At 42.3% G+C, this 20971-nt stretch overlaps 1 protein-coding gene across 5 annotated transcripts in view; it reads left to right on the top strand.

Moving 5' to 3' along the window:
• Positions 1–20971, top strand: part of FLNB (filamin B) — an 83658-nt gene that overhangs the window by 27457 nt on the left and 35230 nt on the right. For all 5 annotated transcript variants that reach the window (XM_083602826.1, XM_083602825.1, XM_083602823.1 and 2 more), the window contains 17 exons: positions 558–655; positions 1733–1880; positions 3420–3538; positions 3922–3999; positions 4566–4728; positions 6189–6386; positions 8153–8290; positions 9838–9964; positions 11028–11164; positions 11924–12117; positions 12552–12665; positions 13448–13591; positions 14634–14757; positions 15109–15269; positions 16217–16307; positions 16775–16944; positions 20423–20540. In XM_083602826.1, the coding sequence (XP_083458952.1) occupies positions 558–655; positions 1733–1880; positions 3420–3538; positions 3922–3999; positions 4566–4728; positions 6189–6386; positions 8153–8290; positions 9838–9964; positions 11028–11164; positions 11924–12117; positions 12552–12665; positions 13448–13591; positions 14634–14757; positions 15109–15269; positions 16217–16307; positions 16775–16944; positions 20423–20540 (2322 nt within the window). The remainder of the gene's footprint in view (positions 1–557; positions 656–1732; positions 1881–3419; positions 3539–3921; positions 4000–4565; positions 4729–6188; positions 6387–8152; positions 8291–9837; positions 9965–11027; positions 11165–11923; positions 12118–12551; positions 12666–13447; positions 13592–14633; positions 14758–15108; positions 15270–16216; positions 16308–16774; positions 16945–20422; positions 20541–20971) is intronic.

Here is a 20971-nt window from a genome sequence, read left to right as displayed (position 1 = left end):
AGACCATTTTGGCTACTCCTTCTGTTGTCAATAGGATTCTTTAGCATCTTATTTGTTCCTACTTCTGGCGAAACAATTTTCTGAAAATTCAGCACTGCAGAACAACTTGATAAATGTTGCATCCAGAATTTTAGGGTAATCTTTAGTTACTGCATATTGTAAATGAGAGAGCAGTTTGTTAGAATCATAGAATTTGACCAGACTGGCAGCATGGAGTACTGGAAAAGCCAATCAGTGGTTCAGCAGTCAGTGTAGCTCAGTGGATAGTAGGCAGTTCCAATCTGTTAGATCTCAGATTGGCATTGAATCTCTTTCCTCACAAATGGGAGTGGAGGCCAAACAATACGAACAGGATTTATCTCACATATCCTGACTTTGCAGTCTGAAAACCTTGGCTACCAGGCTATAATCTCCACTTCCTACTCTTGTGTAATGCAAGTGCACTTCTGTGGGTAGACCTTGACAGTTGCTAGCTAAAATTAAAATGGATTTATGCTAAGTGTAAATGCTTCCTGATGTTCATAGTATTTTAAACTTTATAATTCTTGCTTCGCTAGGTCTCTGCCCAGACTGGGAAACCTGGGACCCTAAGAAGCCTGTTGATAATGCCCGTGAAGCCATGCAGCAAGCAGATGACTGGCTGGGTGTCCCTCAGGTATGGAGAAGAGAAATGATATTTGAGCTTCAGCATATCCAGGTGGCAGGATATGAACAGAAATAATTTTGCTTGTAGCATCTGATGGTCCCGGTCCCACAAATTCAGCTGTGCTTAAAAATACCTGCTGTGGTATGAAATGTCATCGTCTCAAATGATTAAAAACAGTGGGTCCTCCACACAGAATACGTTTGATGAGACTGCTTCCTTGAAAGCTGCCCCTTTAGTGTACAGTAAGCCCGTAACTTATGCATGGGTTACATTCTGGGAATTGTGCCTAAATCCAAAGTTCTGTTGGGTTCAATGGTAGGTGGAATTGTCAGTTGCTACCTGGATCCCCATGCACCCCTTTTATTTTTATTTGCCAAGCCCATAAAGCTGAATGCACACAAATTAAATGTGCATAAATCGCAAACGTACAATATTGAAAAACTTGAGTTTCCCCTCTCATTTTTACAAGGATAGAAGCCCCCCTTCCTCTAAAGGTTGGGCTGGATCCTATCCCTGCTAGAAACACTTTATAGTCCTCTGCCTTTATTGAAATAACTCATATTATGCCCATTATTTGTTCCAGTAAAAGAAAGCACTTACGACTTACTGTGCCAGTGCCAGTTCAATAAATCTGCCTCGGCGTTTCTCTAAGATTAAGAGCCTTGACTGCTGTTATGTACTTTTGAATTGGTGCTACTGAAGTATTTATTTGACAGGTCTAAAAATGTTTGTACATAGAACCTAGGCAGTGTTTAGGGGGACCAGTAAAACACTCAGTGCAACTTCAAGCGATTGGCTGTTGGGAGGAAGGTGGCATCATAACTTTTTGACTGGCAGTAGTAACTCAACTGCAAATGACCGAGTTACAAAGCTATGTGTGCAAATAAAGTGCACTTATTCTATGTGTTGCAATTGCATGGTGTAATTTTTCAAAAGGCTTCTTGCTCTTAGGAATGCTACTGGTTAACTATATTTCCAAACTTAGGGAATTATTGGACAGGCAGTGATTTGGATGTGTAGGAATGCATGAGGGGAACTCTGATTCACATGTTGTAATCCTAATGAAAATATGTCCTTATTTACCAGGTCATCGCTCCCGAAGAAATCATACACCCTGATGTGGATGAACACTCTGTAATGACCTACTTGTCACAGTTTCCCAAAGCAAAGCTGAAACCTGGTGCTCCTTTGAAGCCTAAGCTTAATCCAAAGAAGGCAAGGGCGTATGGCAGAGGTGAGGTCTAAAATGCTTTTCTTATAACTTGCGTGTATTGTTTCTTTTATCTTGTTACATACATTCAAAACTATTGTGCTTTAAAAGACCAGTTGGTTCTTGCTCTATTTAAATCATGTTTGTAGACAAACTTCCAAGTTGCATTGTATTCGTTTAGTGCAGTGCTGAGATTCAGAAAAATGTGGAAATAGTCCAAAAGCCACTCCTACTTTCACATGAAAATTCCCACTTTGAGAACCAGTTTAGCAAGGCTATTGTCTTGTTCTAAGATGTAAACCTAAACTTCATCACTGTCAGTGGGAGGGGACCAGTTGCTTCGTGTAAGGCAGTGGTTCCCAAACATTTTTCCATCATGGACCACCTAGAAAGTTGCAGAGGGTCCAGTTCACTTAATGGTATTTCTGCCTGTTGTAGCAATTGTAATGCACTGTGCTGTATGGTTTTTAATTGTATTTTGAATGCTGCTTTTATTTTGCACAAATTGCATCAGTTTGTGTTCAAATAATACAGCAAAATACAATATATCTTGGTGTATATTAAGATGGTAAGAATGTTGTTACACTGCAGTTTTCATGACTGCTGATAGGCAGACTGCCCAGGCAGAGGGTTAGCAGGAAGGCATCCTAGGCAGGTGGGTGAATGGTTGGCCCAGGTGAGTGTTGTCAGTGGTGGGTGGTCTGGGCAAGTTATAGAGAAACACGCAGGGTTCCCCAGCAAGCATCCTGCTGTTCTCGTTGTGAACCTCAGCAGCTTAGGTGACCTCAGTATGAGGCGTGTCTGCTGAGGAGCTTCCCTAACCTATTCCTCCATAGCTGACTTGGGCTGCCATTTGGCCAAGCTGTAAGAGGGGCATGGTTTGGGTGGGTGAGTGACAAGGGAACTGGAGGTGGATGGAGGCAGGCTGGTGAGTGGGGTTGCAATGAGACGGGATGGGATGAGAACCTGGAGAGGAACAGAAGTTCTACCAAAGGAAAACAAGCAGGGATCCTGTGAAGACCATGAAAAACTAATGCACGTGTATATTCAGAAAGCTACCAAAATCTAGGGTATCGATGTTGTCAACGCTAGATTTTTTCTTTTTTAAGCAACACTAAGAATTTTAAAGCAAACACCTAATTCACACATCACAGATGAATACACAGTTTTTTTGGATTCTGCACACCTCCAAATTTTGAAGTACAATTCGCTACTCAAAACCTGTTCGTTAGGATAAAATTCATTTGGAAATGTGTACATTGAGAAGTATGTATTTACATTTATTTAAAAAATGCAGTTTAATGTGACGGTAGCTAAGACCAGCCTCATCACCGTCTGTCAGTAGCAATTAACCACGTTAGCCACAAATTGAACCTCCCATATTTTGTGGAAAGTGCTTCTTTTCTTCACCATTCTGTCCTGATGCTACATTAAGAGCAAGGATAGCTACAAATTGGTGCTGATAATTCTAGGAAATACTGTACTTGCATCACAGTTTATCAAGTAAAAACTTTCTGCGTGTCGTCTTTACAGCCAGCTAAGCACAGCCTTTTATTCCTGCAGGAATTGAACCACATGGAAATATGGTGAAACAGCCTGCCAAATTCAGTGTTGACACCATCAGTGCTGGCCAAGGCGAGGTATTGGTTTTTGTAGAAGATCCAGAAGGAAACAGAGAAGAGGTATGCATATTGAGAGGTCTTGGGCCAGGGAAGGGAAATGGGTTGACCACTTACTACTATCTTACACTATGGAAAAGGAATCCTTTTCAAGTGTGTTGGCATTTGAGTGAGTTTCATGAATCATGAGGATGGACCATAGTTAAGGGGTACAGGCCATATAGAAGGTCCTAATTTTAATTCCTGGCATTTTATTTATTTGTACTCTTAGCCCACCTTTTACAAAATGCTCTCCAGCGCAGGCTACAAAAATGTCACTATAAAAATAGGCACAATGTGTAGAATTAAAATCATAAAATGACCACATAAAATGACCACGATACCCAGTGAAAAAGATCAAGAAACTTAAGCATGACTGAGTTGCCTAATGCCTTCCTCTTTCTTAGGCCATAGTGACTCCTGACAACGATAAGAACAAGACTTACGCTGTTCAGTACCTCCCAAAGGTTACAGGACCTCACAAGGTAAGAATATCTGAAGATTCTGGAGGGAGACGTGAGTTTTAGCTGCCAAGTACATTTTGCTCAGGACAATGTTGTTGTAATACTATCTCAAAACAAGTTGGTCTAGTTTTGTAGCTGTAGTTGAGAGCGACAACGCTCCCCCCCCCCCCGGCTTAAAGTACTGATTGGCTGGTCTAACAATTGTTCAGGTAAAAGAGGAGGTGGAGGCAACACTGGTAGTCAGTTTTATTTTAGAGTAGCTAAGCTGCCTTTTTTATCCTGCCTTCTCTTTTGTTGAGAAAGTGAACTATATGGTTGATTGACGTTCAATGCCCTATTAAAATATGTTTTGCCTGTAAAAATGTGCATAATTCATCTGGATATGGTAGCTGGATATGGTAGCTGGCAATACCACATTCAGTGTTGGGCCTGCAGACTTCTCCAGAAGTTTTGTTTTTTTAAAATTGGCTTTTAAATGTCAGCTTGTGAATTCAGAACTCCTCTGGATCTGCTATTGAGTGAATGCAAACTGGCTACCTGCTTGCAGCGGTGCATATCTAACTTGAATACTGTTACTACACTTCTAGGTTACAGTTCTGTTTGCTGGCCAGCACATTGCAAAGAGCCCGTTTGAAGTAAATGTTGATAAAGCCCAGGGAGATGCCAGCAAAGTGACTGCAAAAGGACCAGGCTTGGAAGTAACAGGAAATATAGCCAATAAACCTACTTACTTTGAAATTTACACAGCAGGTAAGATGGGCTGAATAGATTCCTTCCTTTGTGACATGGAGCTGTGAGCAGGCTTGCCTTCTCTTCGTATGGGCCATGATGTTACTTCTCCCTATAGTGTCCACACAGGATAGGGACCCTGAGGCTCTGCAGATGTTTTTGGGCACTGAATCATACCTTTCCAGACATCAGGAGTGATGGGAATTGGATTCATAGCCAGAGACTCCTCCCCTGACACAGAGCATATGTGAGGGTGGAAGGAATGCACAGTGCTCCATGGGTTGGGCATTTACTGTTATTAAATTTTTATTATTTGTGGTGTTTTTAAAGGGTTGTCTTTATTTCTGTTTTTAATTAATATCATGCCACTTTATACAAACACTGACATATTTTTTTATGAAGTGGTATATGAATCTTGCTAGATAGAATAAATGCAAATAAATGGGTTAAGGATGCTGAAGATGCATTTGAAGCTTCAGGGTTCAATTTGCAATTCTTGGCCACAGTACTTAATTAACAACACCTAGTTTGGACATGAAGGGGTGTATATCTGCTTTACATCTCTTTGGTACAGAAGTACAGAAGCCTGCCTCATACCAACACTTACTAGTCTTCCAACAGGTGTTTTTTTTTTAGTAGGCATTGATATGAATTCACATCATTTTTTCTGATTTACCAATCGGATGGCAACGGCCTTGGGTTTCTTTGGCAAGAAAGGTTACCAATGTGTCTGTGTTCAGGGAGTGCAGAGTATAAGCTTTTTGTGCAAGGTGCATGATGTTCATGCATTTGAACTAAGCATTCTTCATTGTTCTTGGGAATGCATAGCATGTCTGTGGCATAGTAGCTTCGCTATTGTTTCTTCCGAAGTCACTTAAGACGAACTTACTGAGTACTAGACTTAGGAGTTTATAGCGCTAGAATTTTGCAGTAGTAACTTAAACAAAAAGGTGACTGCGAATTGAGTATAATGAGGATTTTCCCAACTGGGGGTGCGAGTCTTGATGGGCTATATTGCAAAACTAAAGCTGCTTTTAAATCCTTCCAAATGGGAAAACTGGTAGACATAAGTCTAAATAAATCTAGCAGCGTTTTCTGCAAAACAAGCAGGCAGGACCTTGGTATAAAGATAAGGACAATTCTGGCTGCAAATGTCAAGGATGTATTATCAGGCATTTCGCAACTCATTTCCTCAGGCTGCAAACCTTGAGGTCCTCCTGCTTTTTGTTATGGATCATTATCATACTCAATAGCTTATGGGTTCTTTTTGGAAAAGCTAAACTGGAAATTCGTGACAAAACAATGTGTTCTTGAGGGGAGATGGTCTCCGTGTCCCATTTCCCAACACCCCAATTTGGCTATATAGAGTGTGTATTTCCTTGGCCCTCTTTCCACTGGGATTGCTACTGGCCAATATAAAAAACTGGGAGACTTCCCTAATTGTGGAAATAATTTTTGAGCTCCTATTTTGTATCTTGTAGGGGCTGGTGTTGGTGATATAGGTGTAGAAGTTGAAGATCCTCAAGGGAAGAACCCTGTGGAAGTTGCAATAGAAGACAAAGGGAATCAAGTCTATCGTTGTGTGTACAAACCTCTTCAAGCTGGTCCCCATACCATTAAAGTGGCGTTTGCTGGAGAGCAAATTCCCAAAAGCCCTTGGGGTATTCATGTTGGTGAAGGTATGTGTTTTGGGCAGACGTATAACTATTTAACCATATTACTGGATACATGTGCACATTAAGTGCAGTATCTATGAGACTCTCTAAACGTGGGAATTTAGTCTTTTGGCTTGGATAAAGCAGTTCAATTCTTGCATGAAAGTCATTTCCCCAAAAAAGGACTTTTAAGTGTTAGTATCTTGTCACATTTAACTAACTGGGTTTTATCAGTCTTGTCATCCTAAATGACCGCATTGCTCCTTCTTACACTTTTAGAATTGAGCTTTCTTGCTGTGTCTCTTTAAAACCAACTATATTCACTTTATTTTGTATCACAACTCTCTTCCCTTCTTGAACTGACACTTGGCTTTCTATTCCATCCTTGCCTGCTCCTGTGCTTTCAGACCTCTGCTCACCTCTCCTGAGCTACTTTCAATTTGTGAGATGTTGGACTTCACTGCTATTGGCTTCATAGTTGGGCAAGCTCTGTCGGTAAGAGGGTGTGCAGGGTGAACTTGTGTTGCTGCGTTTTTTTCTGAACACCTAGTCAGCAGGCAGGTTTGCAGCCCTAAGCAGAAGTGGCTGGGTTGTATGAAAATGTTGCAAGCGGCAGGTCAGGCTTCAGGCAGTCTCGCAAGAAGTCAAACGGCTTAACCACAAACTGCCAAACTTTGTTGCAAGGAGCTTGAAACTGAACTTCGGCTTGCTGCTACATCCCCTGTTTGTTGCATCTACAGATGGATGTAGAAGTAGTCAATGCAGATTGGCTGGGGATGAGAATTCCCTGCATGCTTGCAGCAGGACAGCTTTTCGTGGGATGAATTAGTTTTCCCTCCAAGGAAATGGTTGCCAACTCCAGAAGGAAATGCATGGAGTTGAGCTGTTGGGAGCCCAAGCCCGCATGCCTCACAGTCCAATTTCACGGCTAGGCCAAATACTGACAACTGTGAGCCTGCTTACCTCCCATAAATCATCATTCTGTATGTGGTCTTTTTCACATTGTATCCAGTGGTTTCTGCATACAGACCTGCTTTCCCTAATGGTGACGGTGTTCAGGAAAGCATGTTTAAACTCTTGTGTGTGAATTATATTTCCCCACCTCCATGGTATTGTTCATTTCAGGCACATCTGCATGGGGCTTCCTCTGGGGATTAAATTTGCTAATTTAGGGGCAATAGCAGGATCAGCATAGCAACACTGTCTCAACCATGCAAGGTGCAACATCTCTATGAGATGCTCCCTGTCTCATGCTATGTTTCACTTCTTGCCCTCTTCTTCACCCCTCACCCCTTGGAACCTGAGACTTCACTGGGGAAAAAAAAAAGTCTGATTCAAACTGGAAGGTTTCATCTGCATGCATGCCCTAAGGCAATATGCCCTCCTAAGTGTGAAATTTTGAAAATGAGGATACTTTGCTCCTTTTACTATTGTAAGGCCAAAAACACTTTCCTTTTTTTTAAAACAAACCAACAAGTTTCTCCAGTTTCCCTGGTCTCTCATGCTGATGTAAATTTCTTAGTTTAGTTCATTTAAACGAGACTTGTGTTTGTACATAGTGAAGCAAAAAACATGCAGCCCCCAGTTTTATGTTAATATAATGTGCATTGACAGCCTCAGTCTTGCCTCCTTAAGACTGCAAAATGGTGTTCAGGTTTTACATTTCATAAACTTAAAATCTCATCCATCTTAAAGCAAGCTGAGAGAAACCGTTCCAGACTAGCTTGGCTAAGTTAAATATCTCTAGGAATCAAAGGCTGTATTGATGTCTGTCTGCAATTCGCTTGCAGCGTGCAATCCAAATGCCTGCCGTGCCAGTGGTAGAGGCCTCCAACCTAAAGGAGTTCGGATCAGAGAAACCGCAGACTTCAAGGTTGATACTAAAGCCGCAGGGAGTGGAGATATCCATGTGGCAATAAAAGGACCAAGTAAGTGCTCGGCTTCTTAGCATTGCTGGGGCTTTGGGGTGGGGCCAGGGAAGTTTGCAAAGGGCTTAAAAGTGTAATCCATCGGCTTGTGATTCTGGTATCTGTATGTTGACTTTATCCCCTGGGGAAACTCCAGAAGTGAAATGGAGCCGCTCTTTTCTCTCTCTCATATCTAATTGCACAAGAGGAGACTAGGTAAACGTGGCTGGAAATTTGAAATGACTGGTTCTTTGGGTGTGATAACCGCCTTGTTTACAGAAGTAATCTGAGCTGTGCAACTGCTTTAGTGGGTTTGGAAAGGCTTGAACTTCTACTTCACTATCTATGGTGCAAAGCTCTTGGACAAAAGGGTGTGTGTGTGTAGCAAAAAACGTTCAGTAATAATGTTTCATGACAACATTGCTCAAGAAATGTGAAGCAAACATGCAAAAGGGGAAGAAAGGTTAGGCCAAACTAGACAAGATGGTATCAGGTGCCTGCATTTCTTTGCTTATCTGCCTGAATGGAATATAAATAAGAGGCTGTGTGTGTCAAACTGATAACCAAATGAGCTGTGTGGCTGAGGAGTTCCCCAGGTTTACCTGGGGAAGTGTAAATATTGGAAACTAATGGAACTTGTATTAATTGTTTGAAATACTCCTCAGCTGCTTGAGATAACTTGGACATGATCTGTGAATTTTTATGCAACTTGACTGTTTCAGGATTTCAGACCGTCATTCTTTTCCTTGTCTCAGACTTGGCAAAAAAATAAGTGAAACTTAGCAGTTAGGATACTACATTTTACACATTTTTGGGAGTTCCTACCTTAAAGATGGGTACTCAAAACTGAACCCCAGGATCATTTCCCCTCTGCTTCACTTTAGCAAGTTAATGCTCCATTCAGGAGTCATAATGGACAGAAAGTCCCCCGCTGGCTTGCTGGTCATATGGCAGACACCTTTTTCTACTCTTGGATCACAGTACAGCTTGAAATAGATGCAGGGCTTTGTTACCTTCTGGCCCCAGATCAAAATGAATGGCAATCCTTTTCAGCCTTGTACAAATTGGTGGGGATTCTGGCGGGCCTCTTGCGAGCTGTAATGTGCTTAAAGCGTTGACTACGGCAGGGTTGCCAACTGTGCACTGTTAAAGACAATAGTCTTGTATCAACAAACTTCGGCATATTTAGACTGTTGCAGGAAAATTAAATCAAGTAAGCATTCCCCAAATACTTGTGGTCATGAGGTCTGATGAAGCTTAAGCTTCCCTTGTTTTAACATGACACGCATAATTCTTTAGACTAAGGAATAACATAAGGGAATGAGTTAAGCGAGGTAACGTAACACTTTCACTCATCGATCTCTTCTGGAAATATTTATGCCATCCTTCTTGCATGACAACTTGGAGGCCATTTCTCCTCCTTGCAAACTATTTCTGGTTGGGGGGGGGAATGACTTCATTCTTAGCAATTGTTCTTAAACTACTGGAAAGGGGCAAAATTGCCTGTAACCAGAGGATTGAGGCTGTAACTATGGAAGGCTAATGCTAGATTGATGATATTTCTGCAGAAGGTCTGGAGGAACTTGTGAAACAAAAGGAGTATGTGGATGGCGTGTATGCTTTTGAATACTATCCAGTAACCCCAGGAAAATACATTGTGACAATCTCATGGGGAGGCCACAACATCCCTAAAAGGTGAGTTAGAACATCCATTTCAGGTTTGTTTGTTTTTAGCAATGGATGTGTATTCCCTACCAAACACGTTGGAACTGCTTAAGTTTCCACATCTGCCCAGAGCAAATTAACGGATGGCAGTACCGTTGTTCGGTCCCAGCTCCTGCCCACCTAGCAGTTCAAAAGCATGTCAAGTGCAAGTAGATAAATAGGTACCACTTCTGGTTCACCAGAAACAGCTTAGTCATGCTGGCCACATGACCCGGAAGCTGTCTGTGGACAAACACCGGCTCCCTTGGCCTATAGAGCGAGGTGAGCACGCAACCCCAGAGTCATCCGCGACTGGACCTAACGGTCAGGGGTACGTTTACCTTTTAGTGTCTAGTACAAGGGTGCTACCCTGTTTGGACAAATTGTATATTTCAATTTCTGAAGAGGTGGACTTATGTCTGCTGCATTAAAACCAAATCCAGTGGCACCTTAAAGGCCGACAAACTCTTGTGGCACAAGCTTTCATCTGTATTTCTAGGTATCGGATTACTATTCGGTAGCACCAAGATTATTCAGATTTTATCTAAAGAGTGGAATTTTAATGTAGGCAACCTTTGGAATATCTGCCGTATTTTAACTTTCATTGGCCCCCGTCTGTTTTCCAAGTGATGCACCACATAGAGGTTAGGCTCCCGCTTCATCTATCTGTAGCTCCCGGTCTTTTAGCTGGACAGAGGTGATTGCACAATAAGCTCTGCCTTGTTCTGGATTCAGGCTGTAACTGGAATCGTTGACAGTGTAGGGAAGGATAGTGGTGACCATTGCTGCTTTCAGTCCCAAGCTTTTCCTAGAGTCCCAGGTGCATCATATCCTTCCTGTCCTTACCCAGTCTATCTGATCTGATTCCAGTGGCAGAAATGGAAAAGAAAGGAAGAGGTTTTTTTTGAAGTCTGGATCCAATCCAGGAGGCGCTTACAAAAATGCAGGATGACAATGTTTCTAGTTAGCTACATCCCTGTAGCTCTACTTGAGCCCATCTTTAGTATCTGATATTAATTGCTCCTAATCCTGCTTTCTGATGTTTCTGTCATAGCCCATTTGAAGTTCAAGTAGGCCCTGAACCTGGTCCTCAGAAAGTAAGAGCCTGGGGGCCCGGCCTTCATGAAGGCGTTGTTGGTAAATCTGCCGACTTTGTGGTAGAATCCATTGGCCCAGAAGTTGGATCCTTAGGTAAGAACTTGCCTGGCTTGCCCTGCTTTGCTAAATGGTTATTGCATTTACGTGATGCCTAGCTAACGTCACATGGAGGAAGTCTCTCAACATCACATTGCAGTGGGTGTGGAACCACATCCAATTGGATTTAAAAGAAATTGGTTTGTATACCACTTCTGACAAGAACAATGATGACACTGTCCTCCGCCCAGTTTTAGCATGACAGGCAGTAAATGTTGGCTGATGCCTTTGCTTCTCATGGTTTTGTGAAGGTTATGATGTCTCTGGTAACTTCATTATTAACCCTGCCTTTCACCAGGCCCCAGTGCTATAACACCCAAGGGGATGGACTTTTAAAATTAATTAGTATAAGCCATTTTTTCCTCCTAGAAGCTCAAGTTGGCACACATTATTCTTTGTCCCACTTTCACCCCACTCTAACTTCACAACAACCCTGTGAGGCTGAGAGACTGTGAGTAGCCCCAAGGCCACCCAGTCCAGCACTCTAACCGCAACACTAAACTGGCTTCTGACATAAGTGATGAGAAATTCAGCACACGGCCCCTGAAGCACAGTAACTGCAGTGAGTTTTCTGGTTTGCTTTGCAATAGATGGTTTCAGTTCACATAAGGGTTACCTCAAACAAAACCTGCTTAACAGGCTCTAATGCTGTGGATTTAAAAAATGGTTTTGAACAGGCAACCCAAGGTCTTTGAGTCCTACTAGCTAAAGCATGGCACCTCTTAACAGCACTGCTAACATGTTTGCTTCTTTTAGGTTTTGCCATTGAAGGCCCCTCTCAAGCCAAAATTGAATGTGATGATCAGAACGATGGCTCGTGCGATGTGAAATACTGGCCCAAAGAGCCTGGCGAATATGCCGTTCACATCATGTGCGATGACGAAGATATCAAAGACAGCCCCTACATGGCGTTCATCCAGCCTGCTTCTCCAGGCTTCAACTCTGACAAGGCAAGTATCTGAGGAGCTGCCCCTCTCTCTCTCTCTCTCTCTCTCTCTCTCTCTCTCTCTCTCTCAAAAAAGCTGTTAATCTGTCAGCCTTCTGTATAAACTGTGCTAGATGGTATTCACGGTCAGGATTTAGCCCCAATTTAAAGGAAACTCACGACAACACCAGATATGAGTCTGTCGAAGGTTAGAAGTTCATTACAGGAGAAACTCCTTCCATTGAGGACCGGTGCAAATTTAGGCACTGGTGCATGTATGCTTTGCATTGTGAGATGTTCCCAAGAACATCGAGTGGAAAACTACTTATTTTAGCAGTGACATGCAAGGTGTATCCAGGTATCTCACTCGAACAAACTTTGGGCATTGTAGTCTGAGCTATTAACAACCTGTAAAGATATGTTGACATATTCTCTTATGTTTCTTCTGATCTTTCTTAGGTAAAAGCTTACGGTCCAGGGCTGGAGCGGACTGGCTGCATTGTGAACAACCCTGCAGAGTTTACAGTTGACACAAAGGAAGCTGGGAGTGCCCCTCTGAGGATCTATGCACAGGTAAGGTCCAGAGTTCCAGGCTGCATTTGCTTCTCACTAAGTCATCTGGAACTGTAGCCTTGGAATTGTGTTCAGAAGTTGGGAGTTTTCTTCTTAAGGGTATTAGTCTGACGGGCAGAAATACTTAAGATGCCATATGGCCACAGGCATCACAGAATGCTGGACTTGATGGGCCATTAGCCTAGTCCTGGCACTTGCCATATTGGCGACTGTGAGTATGCCCTGAGCCCAAGTTCTTATAAGATGCAGAGTCAGGTTTATTCCTTGATAGGAAAGAATTGCACTATTGGTCTTGTCAGCTTGTCCATGTTACCCAGGTGGTTGCTGGTACGTAGTGTGAATTTGTTCCTAAGTGGGAGTGGCTGATATTACAATCTGCCTGCTCTGTGAAATCTAGCTATAGCCTATAGGATTAAAGTGGAGCAAGTTTTATGGCTCTTTACATGGTGGCAGAGAAGAGAAAGCAGGAAGGGCTTCCATCACTTACCAGTATTGTAGATGAGAAGGTAAACAAAACACTTCTTCATCCTCTATACCTGTGTTGTGTTCTTGCCTACAAAAGGTTTATACATTCTATGTACCGTTAGAACATACGGTGCCACAAGGTATTGGAAGATGTTCTGCATGGAAGTCTTAAATGCTGACCAGTAAGCTTGCACTAAAGACTCTTGACTCGCCATCATTTGTGGTAAACCAGCAATGATAGGATTCCGAAACCATGTCGGTCTGTATGTCGCCCCTCTTAAGAGGATCTACATTCTTCCTTTTCTTTTTTTTAACAGGATGCAGAAGGGAATCCTATTGACATCCAAATGAAAAGCAAGCCGGATGGTATCTATGCCTGCTCTTACAATCCAACAAAACCAATCAAGCACACACTTGCTCTTACTTGGGGAGGAGCTAATGTGCCCAATAGTCCTTACAGGGTAAGTTTTAAAAACAGCTAAATAGCTGTAGTTCTTTATCCTCCAGTTGTAGCATGTCTTACCGTGTCTTATGCGCAAACCCTTGCTTATGTTAACTGGCATTTAGTTGGTAGTATTACGCTAAGCCCAGAGGTGGAAAACTGGATCCATCTGGCAGGCTGGATCTTTATCTCCCTCACCTGCTTGCAGGCCAAGTTTGACAAGTGGGTGGTGCCACCCATCCGTCAGTCAACTTATACCAGGTGACCAGTTTCTGTAAAAGAAAAATGTGCTTGCAAGACCCAACAGAGTTTTGCTGCTGAGCAGTGCCTGAAAATTCCGTTTCAGCCCTATTCCCCAAGCACCCTCGACATCATACGAGGCTATAGGGCAGGTCTGTGTGGTTTAGGCCAAAATGGTCTTGTAGGCCAAATGGAGAAGCCTGGTGGGTCTGATTTGGATGTTCTCCACCGCTGTTGCAACCAAAAGTTCAGTCGCTTTGTGCCATTGTTGCACATCTTTATGTGCCAGGCAAAAATATTCCTCTTTACCGAAGCCTTTGGCCATTAAACAATCTATGGCCTGTTAAAGCTTGGGTGGGGAAAACTGTTGTTATGACTATTTTATTATTATGCTGTTTGTCATTATGCTTTTTATTAAGTTTTTATAATTATGCTCTATGAAATGTGTTCTTAATGTTGTGCACCGTCCTAGGATCTTTTGATAATTTATATAAATTGAAATAATAATAATAATTAATAATGCACCATTAAAGATGTAAATGAGATTAGGAAAAGTTATGACCATAAAATAAAGCAGATTCAGAAATACTCATGTTTTCTGGTCCTCTCAGTTCTTAAATTCATTTTTTATTTTGGGGTTGCCTCAGGTTTTGTTATCTTGTATTTAGGTCTCTGTTCATGATTTTATTTTGTCTCCACATTGTCGAATACTTACTGTAAGCCTTCCCTTTTGTGGAGTGGCATACAAATGTTGTAATAAATGAAGGGCTTGTGTAATCAAAGTGGCTCCTCCTTTAATTTGATGAAATGTTCCCCCCTAGGTCCAGATTGGGCAAGGCAGTCATCCCCAGAAGGTGAAAGTTATTGGACCCGGGGTGGAGAGAACTGGTCTGAAAGCCAATGAACCTACTCACTTCACAGTAGACTGCACAGAGGCAGGAGAAGGTAAAACCAGAATCACTAACACCGTTAACCTAAGCTCTATTTGCTGCTGTTCCAGTGGAACTGTTCTAGAAAGAAATGTGCTAATGGAAGTGGCTGACAAAGCTGTTACGCCTGTGTAAATATGTTAAGCAGGAGTGGGGAGCCATGGGCTCTCAAGATGTTGCTAAAATGCAACTCCTATCAGCTTTAGCAAACATGACCAATGGCCAGGGGTAGTTGGGAGTTGGACGTTCAATAACATCTGGAGGCCGTAAGGTTCTCCATACTGGGCGTTAAGCCACAACTACTGATACGAGGGAGCAATTGTGAAGTCATTTTACTAACAAATTGATACTTTTGTTTTCTTCCTAGGTGATGTCAGTGTGGGCATTAAATGTGATGCTCACGTATTGAGTGAAGAAGAGCAGGACATAGACTTTGGCATCATACATAATGCTAATGATACATTCACAGTTAAATACACACCCCCTGCAGCTGGGCGCTACACTGTCAAAGTGCTGTTTGCTGGAGAGGTATGCAGTTAAGATGGTGGAGGGGGGAGTTGAGATGCCATTTTATATTGCTCTCTGGTTAGCTGAAGCTTCTGTATGTATGACATTATTGTATGACTGATTTATTTTTAAGCTCTGTTTACATCTCACAAGGGTTCACACCTGAAGGTCCTCAGGGTGGTTTATGACAAAGAACAGCAATTATAAAAACGTATCTGATAATATATAGAGATGGTTGTAGCAGATAAAAAAACACTTAATGGGCTCTTGATTTCATGTTCTGCAGTTGTTTCTGACTCCCTTGCAGTTGTCACTAATATTTGAAGAGCAAAATGAAATTCAGTGCTTGCTCTTTAGAAATGAAACAGATAATACAAAAACGGATAATAAATTTGATGTTCTCCTGCTCTGTGGCCAAGGGCTGATTGTAGTCGGAACTGATTCCAAACAAGAGTCCTTACAAGTTTCTCATTTAGCATCAGTTAAACAAAAATTTAGGGCACTTCTAAAAGGCACACACCAAGAAATAGGAATGCTTGTTAAACAGATGGCGGAAAAGGTACCATGCAAAGCATCACTTCCTCTCTGTATGGCGCTGTGGCATTTGCTTGAATGACCACTTGAAATGTTCCATGATATGTGCATTTAGGCCAAAGGTGCTCTAAGCAGGATAAGCATTTGCGTTTTGACCTTCTGGAGCAGAAGATTAGATTAATATTGGGGTTTCTGGAGTACACACAGAGTTGATTACTTAAGGTGATCTCTGCCACAAAAAGTTGATTTTATTTTGGTACTCTTTGTAAATAGAAGGAAATCAATAGCTTCATAGTCGGGTGTATGTTTGAAGATATACATTTTGGAAAGATGCCCCGGGTGTCTCATGAGCTAGTTCTTTTGTATTTTCTTACTTGAAAAGAAAACTTACATTGCAACAAAGCTTTATTTATTTTTATTTTTTTGTCTTGAAGGAAATCCCTACAAGCCCTTTCAGAGTGAAAGTGGAACCATCACATGATGCAAGCAAGGTGAAGGCTGAAGGGCCTGGACTAAGTAAAACAGGTGAGAGTTCACCTTAACTTGGTGAGTGTGGAAGTTTGGGGGGCTGTCATGATAGCTGTTTGCTTGTTTCCTTTGTCTTCATATTAAAACAGAGCAATACCCAGATTGCGCATACTCCTTGTGCAATGGACTCCCACTTAAGCAGAAGGGAATTCCTTTCCCTCTCCTCCTTCGCAGCTCCCTGCGTGTATCCAAATCCAAAATGTGTTCTTTAGCCTTAGGGGACTGCAGTGGGAAGGAAAAGGAAGGGGAAATCCACTAGAACACTGTTGGATCTCACCTGTACAATTCTGCATCTAGGAGAGATCAGTCCATTGATACATAAAAATAATAATTAATCATGAAGAGTTCAGTTTGGTATTAGCCTGGCGTCTTCATTCTGTTAAAAGAAAAAGAAAGCATGGCACACCTTCTTTCTGAATATGCCTTAAGGGGTGATGATAAATTCTACTTTTTCTCCTACTTAGGTGTGGAAAATGGGAAGCCAACACATTTCACCGTGTTCACAAAAGGTGCTGGAAAAGCCCCTCTGGATGTTCAGTTCAGTGGACCGATGGCGGGAGATGCTGTCAAAGATTTGGACATAATTGACAACTATGATTATTCACACACCGTAAGATACACTCCAGTACAGCAGGTAGGATTTCCTATAAGAGGTATTAATGTGATCTCTTCTGTCTCATGGCTTAGCCCCAGGCAGCATGATAGCAGCAGGACCAGAGGAGGAGACCGTGATCTCCTCTCCCAGGGATGGTTTGGCTGAACTATCACTTTATGTTCAAAATGATGTTACCAGCTGCAACTTTCATTTTTGCCACTAGTAGTTTAAGTATAGTGACTGCTGTGTAATCCTGCTCTTCTTATGATCCCTTCCTGGTTTCTGCACTGCCGGGCATCTGTATTGGTCCATTGATACAGGTGGTCTTTCATCTAAGCCATGTTCATTTTTATACCGAGATGATCCTTTGGGTATTTTGTGCAACTTTTAGGTGTCCATAATTTGGAGTAGCTGGGTTCTATAGGCTTTTGTTTTAGTTGGATCTTGGTAGCAGAAACTTCAATGCCAGCTTTCTCTTTGGCATGCCACTCGTGACACTGGCTGGTGTAAATAGAACTGGAGTTTATGACTTCGGAAAACAGTGGTGCTGTGTACTATCTTTCAGCAACTTGCAGCAAGCTTGCAAGTGGTGGGGTGCATTTGAGGGACTGTCTTCAAAATATGGCTGACGCTTGTTGAATGTGTTCTTTGGAGGCCAGTTAACTGTTCCTGGCTTGCTTACACCTCAGAAAGTACTAATTTTTTCCTATGCTTACCAAATCCAAGATACACACAGATGACAGCTAAGCCATTTTACGCTTGATTCCTTACAGAATTGTAGAATTGTGGTTTCTACCCATTTGCATAGAGCCTTGTTTGTAAATGCTTCCTCACATAAAAAGTTCACCGCATGTCCCAAGAACATCCCTGCTGGTTCAGGCCAAAGGCCCGTTTCGTCCAACATCCTGTTCTCACAGTGGCTGCAAATGGGACTTGAGTACAACAGCACTTTCCACAATTCAGATTTCTAGCAACTGGTATTCAGAAGCATGATGACTTTGACAGTGTAGGCAGTACCTAGCCAATGTGGCTAGCGGCCAAGAATAGCCTCATCGTCCTTTAAAGTTATCCATGTTGTGTGTCATAAACTAGCACATTTAGGAGAAGACTACACTGGACCTTAACTCACAGGTGATGCTGCTTTCTGGGTACAGTGTAGAATATTTGGCCCATGGGCTCCCAGCTTAGATAAAGGAAGCGGAGATAAACTCAGGAAACTGAACGCTGGCAGAATGCCAGCATTCTGTCAGGGGTTGAAAATTATAGTAGGTGGTGGCACTGTTGAGAAATACTGCCATATTTGAACACTGCACCATATGTACATTGCATTTTTGAAGCAAACGTTGATAGAGGTTCTGGAGGGGGAAGGGGAGAGCGAGCTGGTTAAAGTGAATAAGGGGTGGAGTAAGCAAACATTGCAGTCTGCTCTTTTGCTCTGTCAGTCTGTAAACATAGCAGTGACAAATACTACTTATCAAACATTAAACTGCTCCGGGCCCTGTGAAAATGTAACTTCCATTCCTAAATGCCTTATCCAAGGGATTAATTTCCAGAACTGCCGCATTATATGCACCTTAGTCACAGGGAGTTAACATGCTATGCTTTGCTGGCCCGTGCCCAACTAGCTTAACTGAAAAATCTGAATTTCAAAGTCTCCTCTCTATAGCCAGCCTCTGTTCCTTCAAATTTATTAGTGTTCTACAGCAAATGAACAAAGGGAGGCTGAAGATTCTGGATGCATTAATCTTGTGCCCATATGGGAACATTGCAGACGAATGCATGGCAGTTTCTAGGCAGCAAATGCTTCGTTTCTTGGCACCTAATTTAGCTGTTTTACAGAATCAAAAGTGAAGTAGACCGTCTGTCTTGTGGTGTTAATAGGTGCAGCTCAGACTGTAACGGACGAATGGGAAATGGGGAAAGCAGGTTGCAGCCAACGTATGGGTGGCCTGTTTTGATGTTGGAAACACCTTAGATAGAGAATGTTGGATTTTGAATGGGCTTGGTCTGTTAGGTTTAAACTATTGGAGTTGATATATAAAACCACCCTTTGCCATACACAAAGGTTTTATCAACTGAAGATTTCATACATTTTCATTACTGGAGGTTTTTTTTTTGCCCTTCCTGTATCTCTTATTTGTAGATTATAAATTTGATAGTTACAGACTTGGGAGTGTACATATCCACATTATACACAGTGTAGACATCCATGTAGAGGTCAGGAGGGTGGCAACACAAGAATGGGCCTTCTCTGTAGTGGCTTCCTGTCTGTGGAATGCTCTCCCCAGGGAAGCTCGCCAGGCACCTTCACTATACATCTTTAGGCACCAGACAAAAACATTCCTCTTTAACCAGGCCTTTGCCTGACCTGACATCCTATACCCTTTTTAAAATGCTGGCTCTTTTCCGGGGGGGGGGGGAAATCTGGTTTTTGTTTTGATTTTATGTAAGTGATTTTTAATGTGAACCGCCCTGAGACCTTCAGGTATAGGGCAGTATAAAAAGGCAAAGGACCCCTGACAGTTAAGTCCAGTCGTGAATGACTCTGGGGTTGTGGTGCTCATCTCGCTTTATTGGCCGAGAGAGCCGGCGTACAGCTTCCAGGTCATGTAGCCAGCATGACTAAGCCGCTTCTGGTGAACCAGAGCAGTGCATGGAAATGCCGTTTACCTTCCCGCTGGAGCAGTACCTATTTATCTACTTGCACTTTCACGTGCTTTTGAACTGCTAGGTTGGCAGGAGCTGGGACCAAGCAACGGGAGCTCACCCCGTCACAGGGATTCAAACCACCGATCTTCTGATCGGCAAGCCCTAGGCTCAGTGGTTTAGACTACAGCGCCACCTGCGTCCCTATAGGGCAGTATAGAAATAAAATAAAACTGTAGAGGACCCCAACAGTATTTTTGCACATCTATAAGAAGGATAAAACAGGAAACCTTTACCTGCAGAGTAGTCGTCATGTTATTTCTGATGTTTTGCCTAGTATTAAGCCCTTGCAGATTAACTGTAATTAACTGATTTACAGTATCCTTGGTTCAAAAACTTGTATTTTGCTGAAATTTGTAGAAAATAGATTAGTTTGAAACACAGTAGGCTTAAGAGTGAAGCTAGCAAAATACGGGTCCTTATAGGGCATGACTGGGCACAATTTCATCTGTAACAGGGCAGAGCATCTTGGTATCCTAGTAAAAACATGGTAGTATTTTAGCCTTTAAATGCAGAACTTCTAAAAGCTTCATGCCAAGGCTGCATCTGCACAAAACTTGCTTCCGCTACCAATTGGGATTTCTCCTACCAGTTATTTATTTGCCTCTACAACTTTGCTTGTATATACTGTCGAACAATTTTAAGTAGAACTCTGGAGGTTTGGAATAAGCCTTTGCTTCCTGGTGTCTGAAGATATGCATGATGAAGTACTAGGGGGCAGTTGTATGTCAGACTCTGCTGCTGTAGTTTCTGGCTTGTAGCAAATATTGAAATAAAAAACTACGTTTTCCAATCTGTCCAATCTCTCTAGGGTAGCATGAATGTTCAAGTGAGCTATGGTGGTGATCCCATCCCTAGGAGTCCTTTCACTGTAGGTGTTGCTGCTCCGCTTGACCTAAGCAAAATTAAAGTTAATGGCCTGGAAAACAGTAAGTAGCTTAAGTAACGTGAGCTTTTTTTTTTTTTTAACTCGTGTACAGAATAAACGTATCTGGAATGGAGGTCAAGATGTCAGTAGACACCTGAATTGACAGATATCACTGTTTTGTGTCTTGTGTAGAACTTCTGAGTTTGTTCAAACCTGAGAATTTTGGGTGGAGAAGGGTGTATGTATATGTTCTCGCTGTTAAATTGAAATTGGCCATTCTCTGCTTTGGAAAGAAAGCCCATTTAAGGCAAGTACTCGAAGCGAGAATTCTGCATGTATTGGCAATAAAAGAAGTTGTGAGCTTAAAGGTCAGCATTGACCTAGGACTTTATTTGGATAAGTCCCGTTCAATACCCAAAATGTGGGGTAAGGAGAAAAAAAAGGAAGGCATTGAAGATTTCCTGAGTTCCGCCTATTAACCATGGGGAAGCA

The sequence above is a fragment of the Podarcis filfolensis genome (assembly GCF_964270895.1).
Source record: "Podarcis filfolensis genome assembly, chromosome: 2".
NCBI lineage: Eukaryota > Metazoa > Chordata > Lepidosauria > Squamata > Lacertidae > Podarcis > Podarcis filfolensis.
This window is presented reverse-complemented; position numbering and strand designations above follow the sequence as displayed.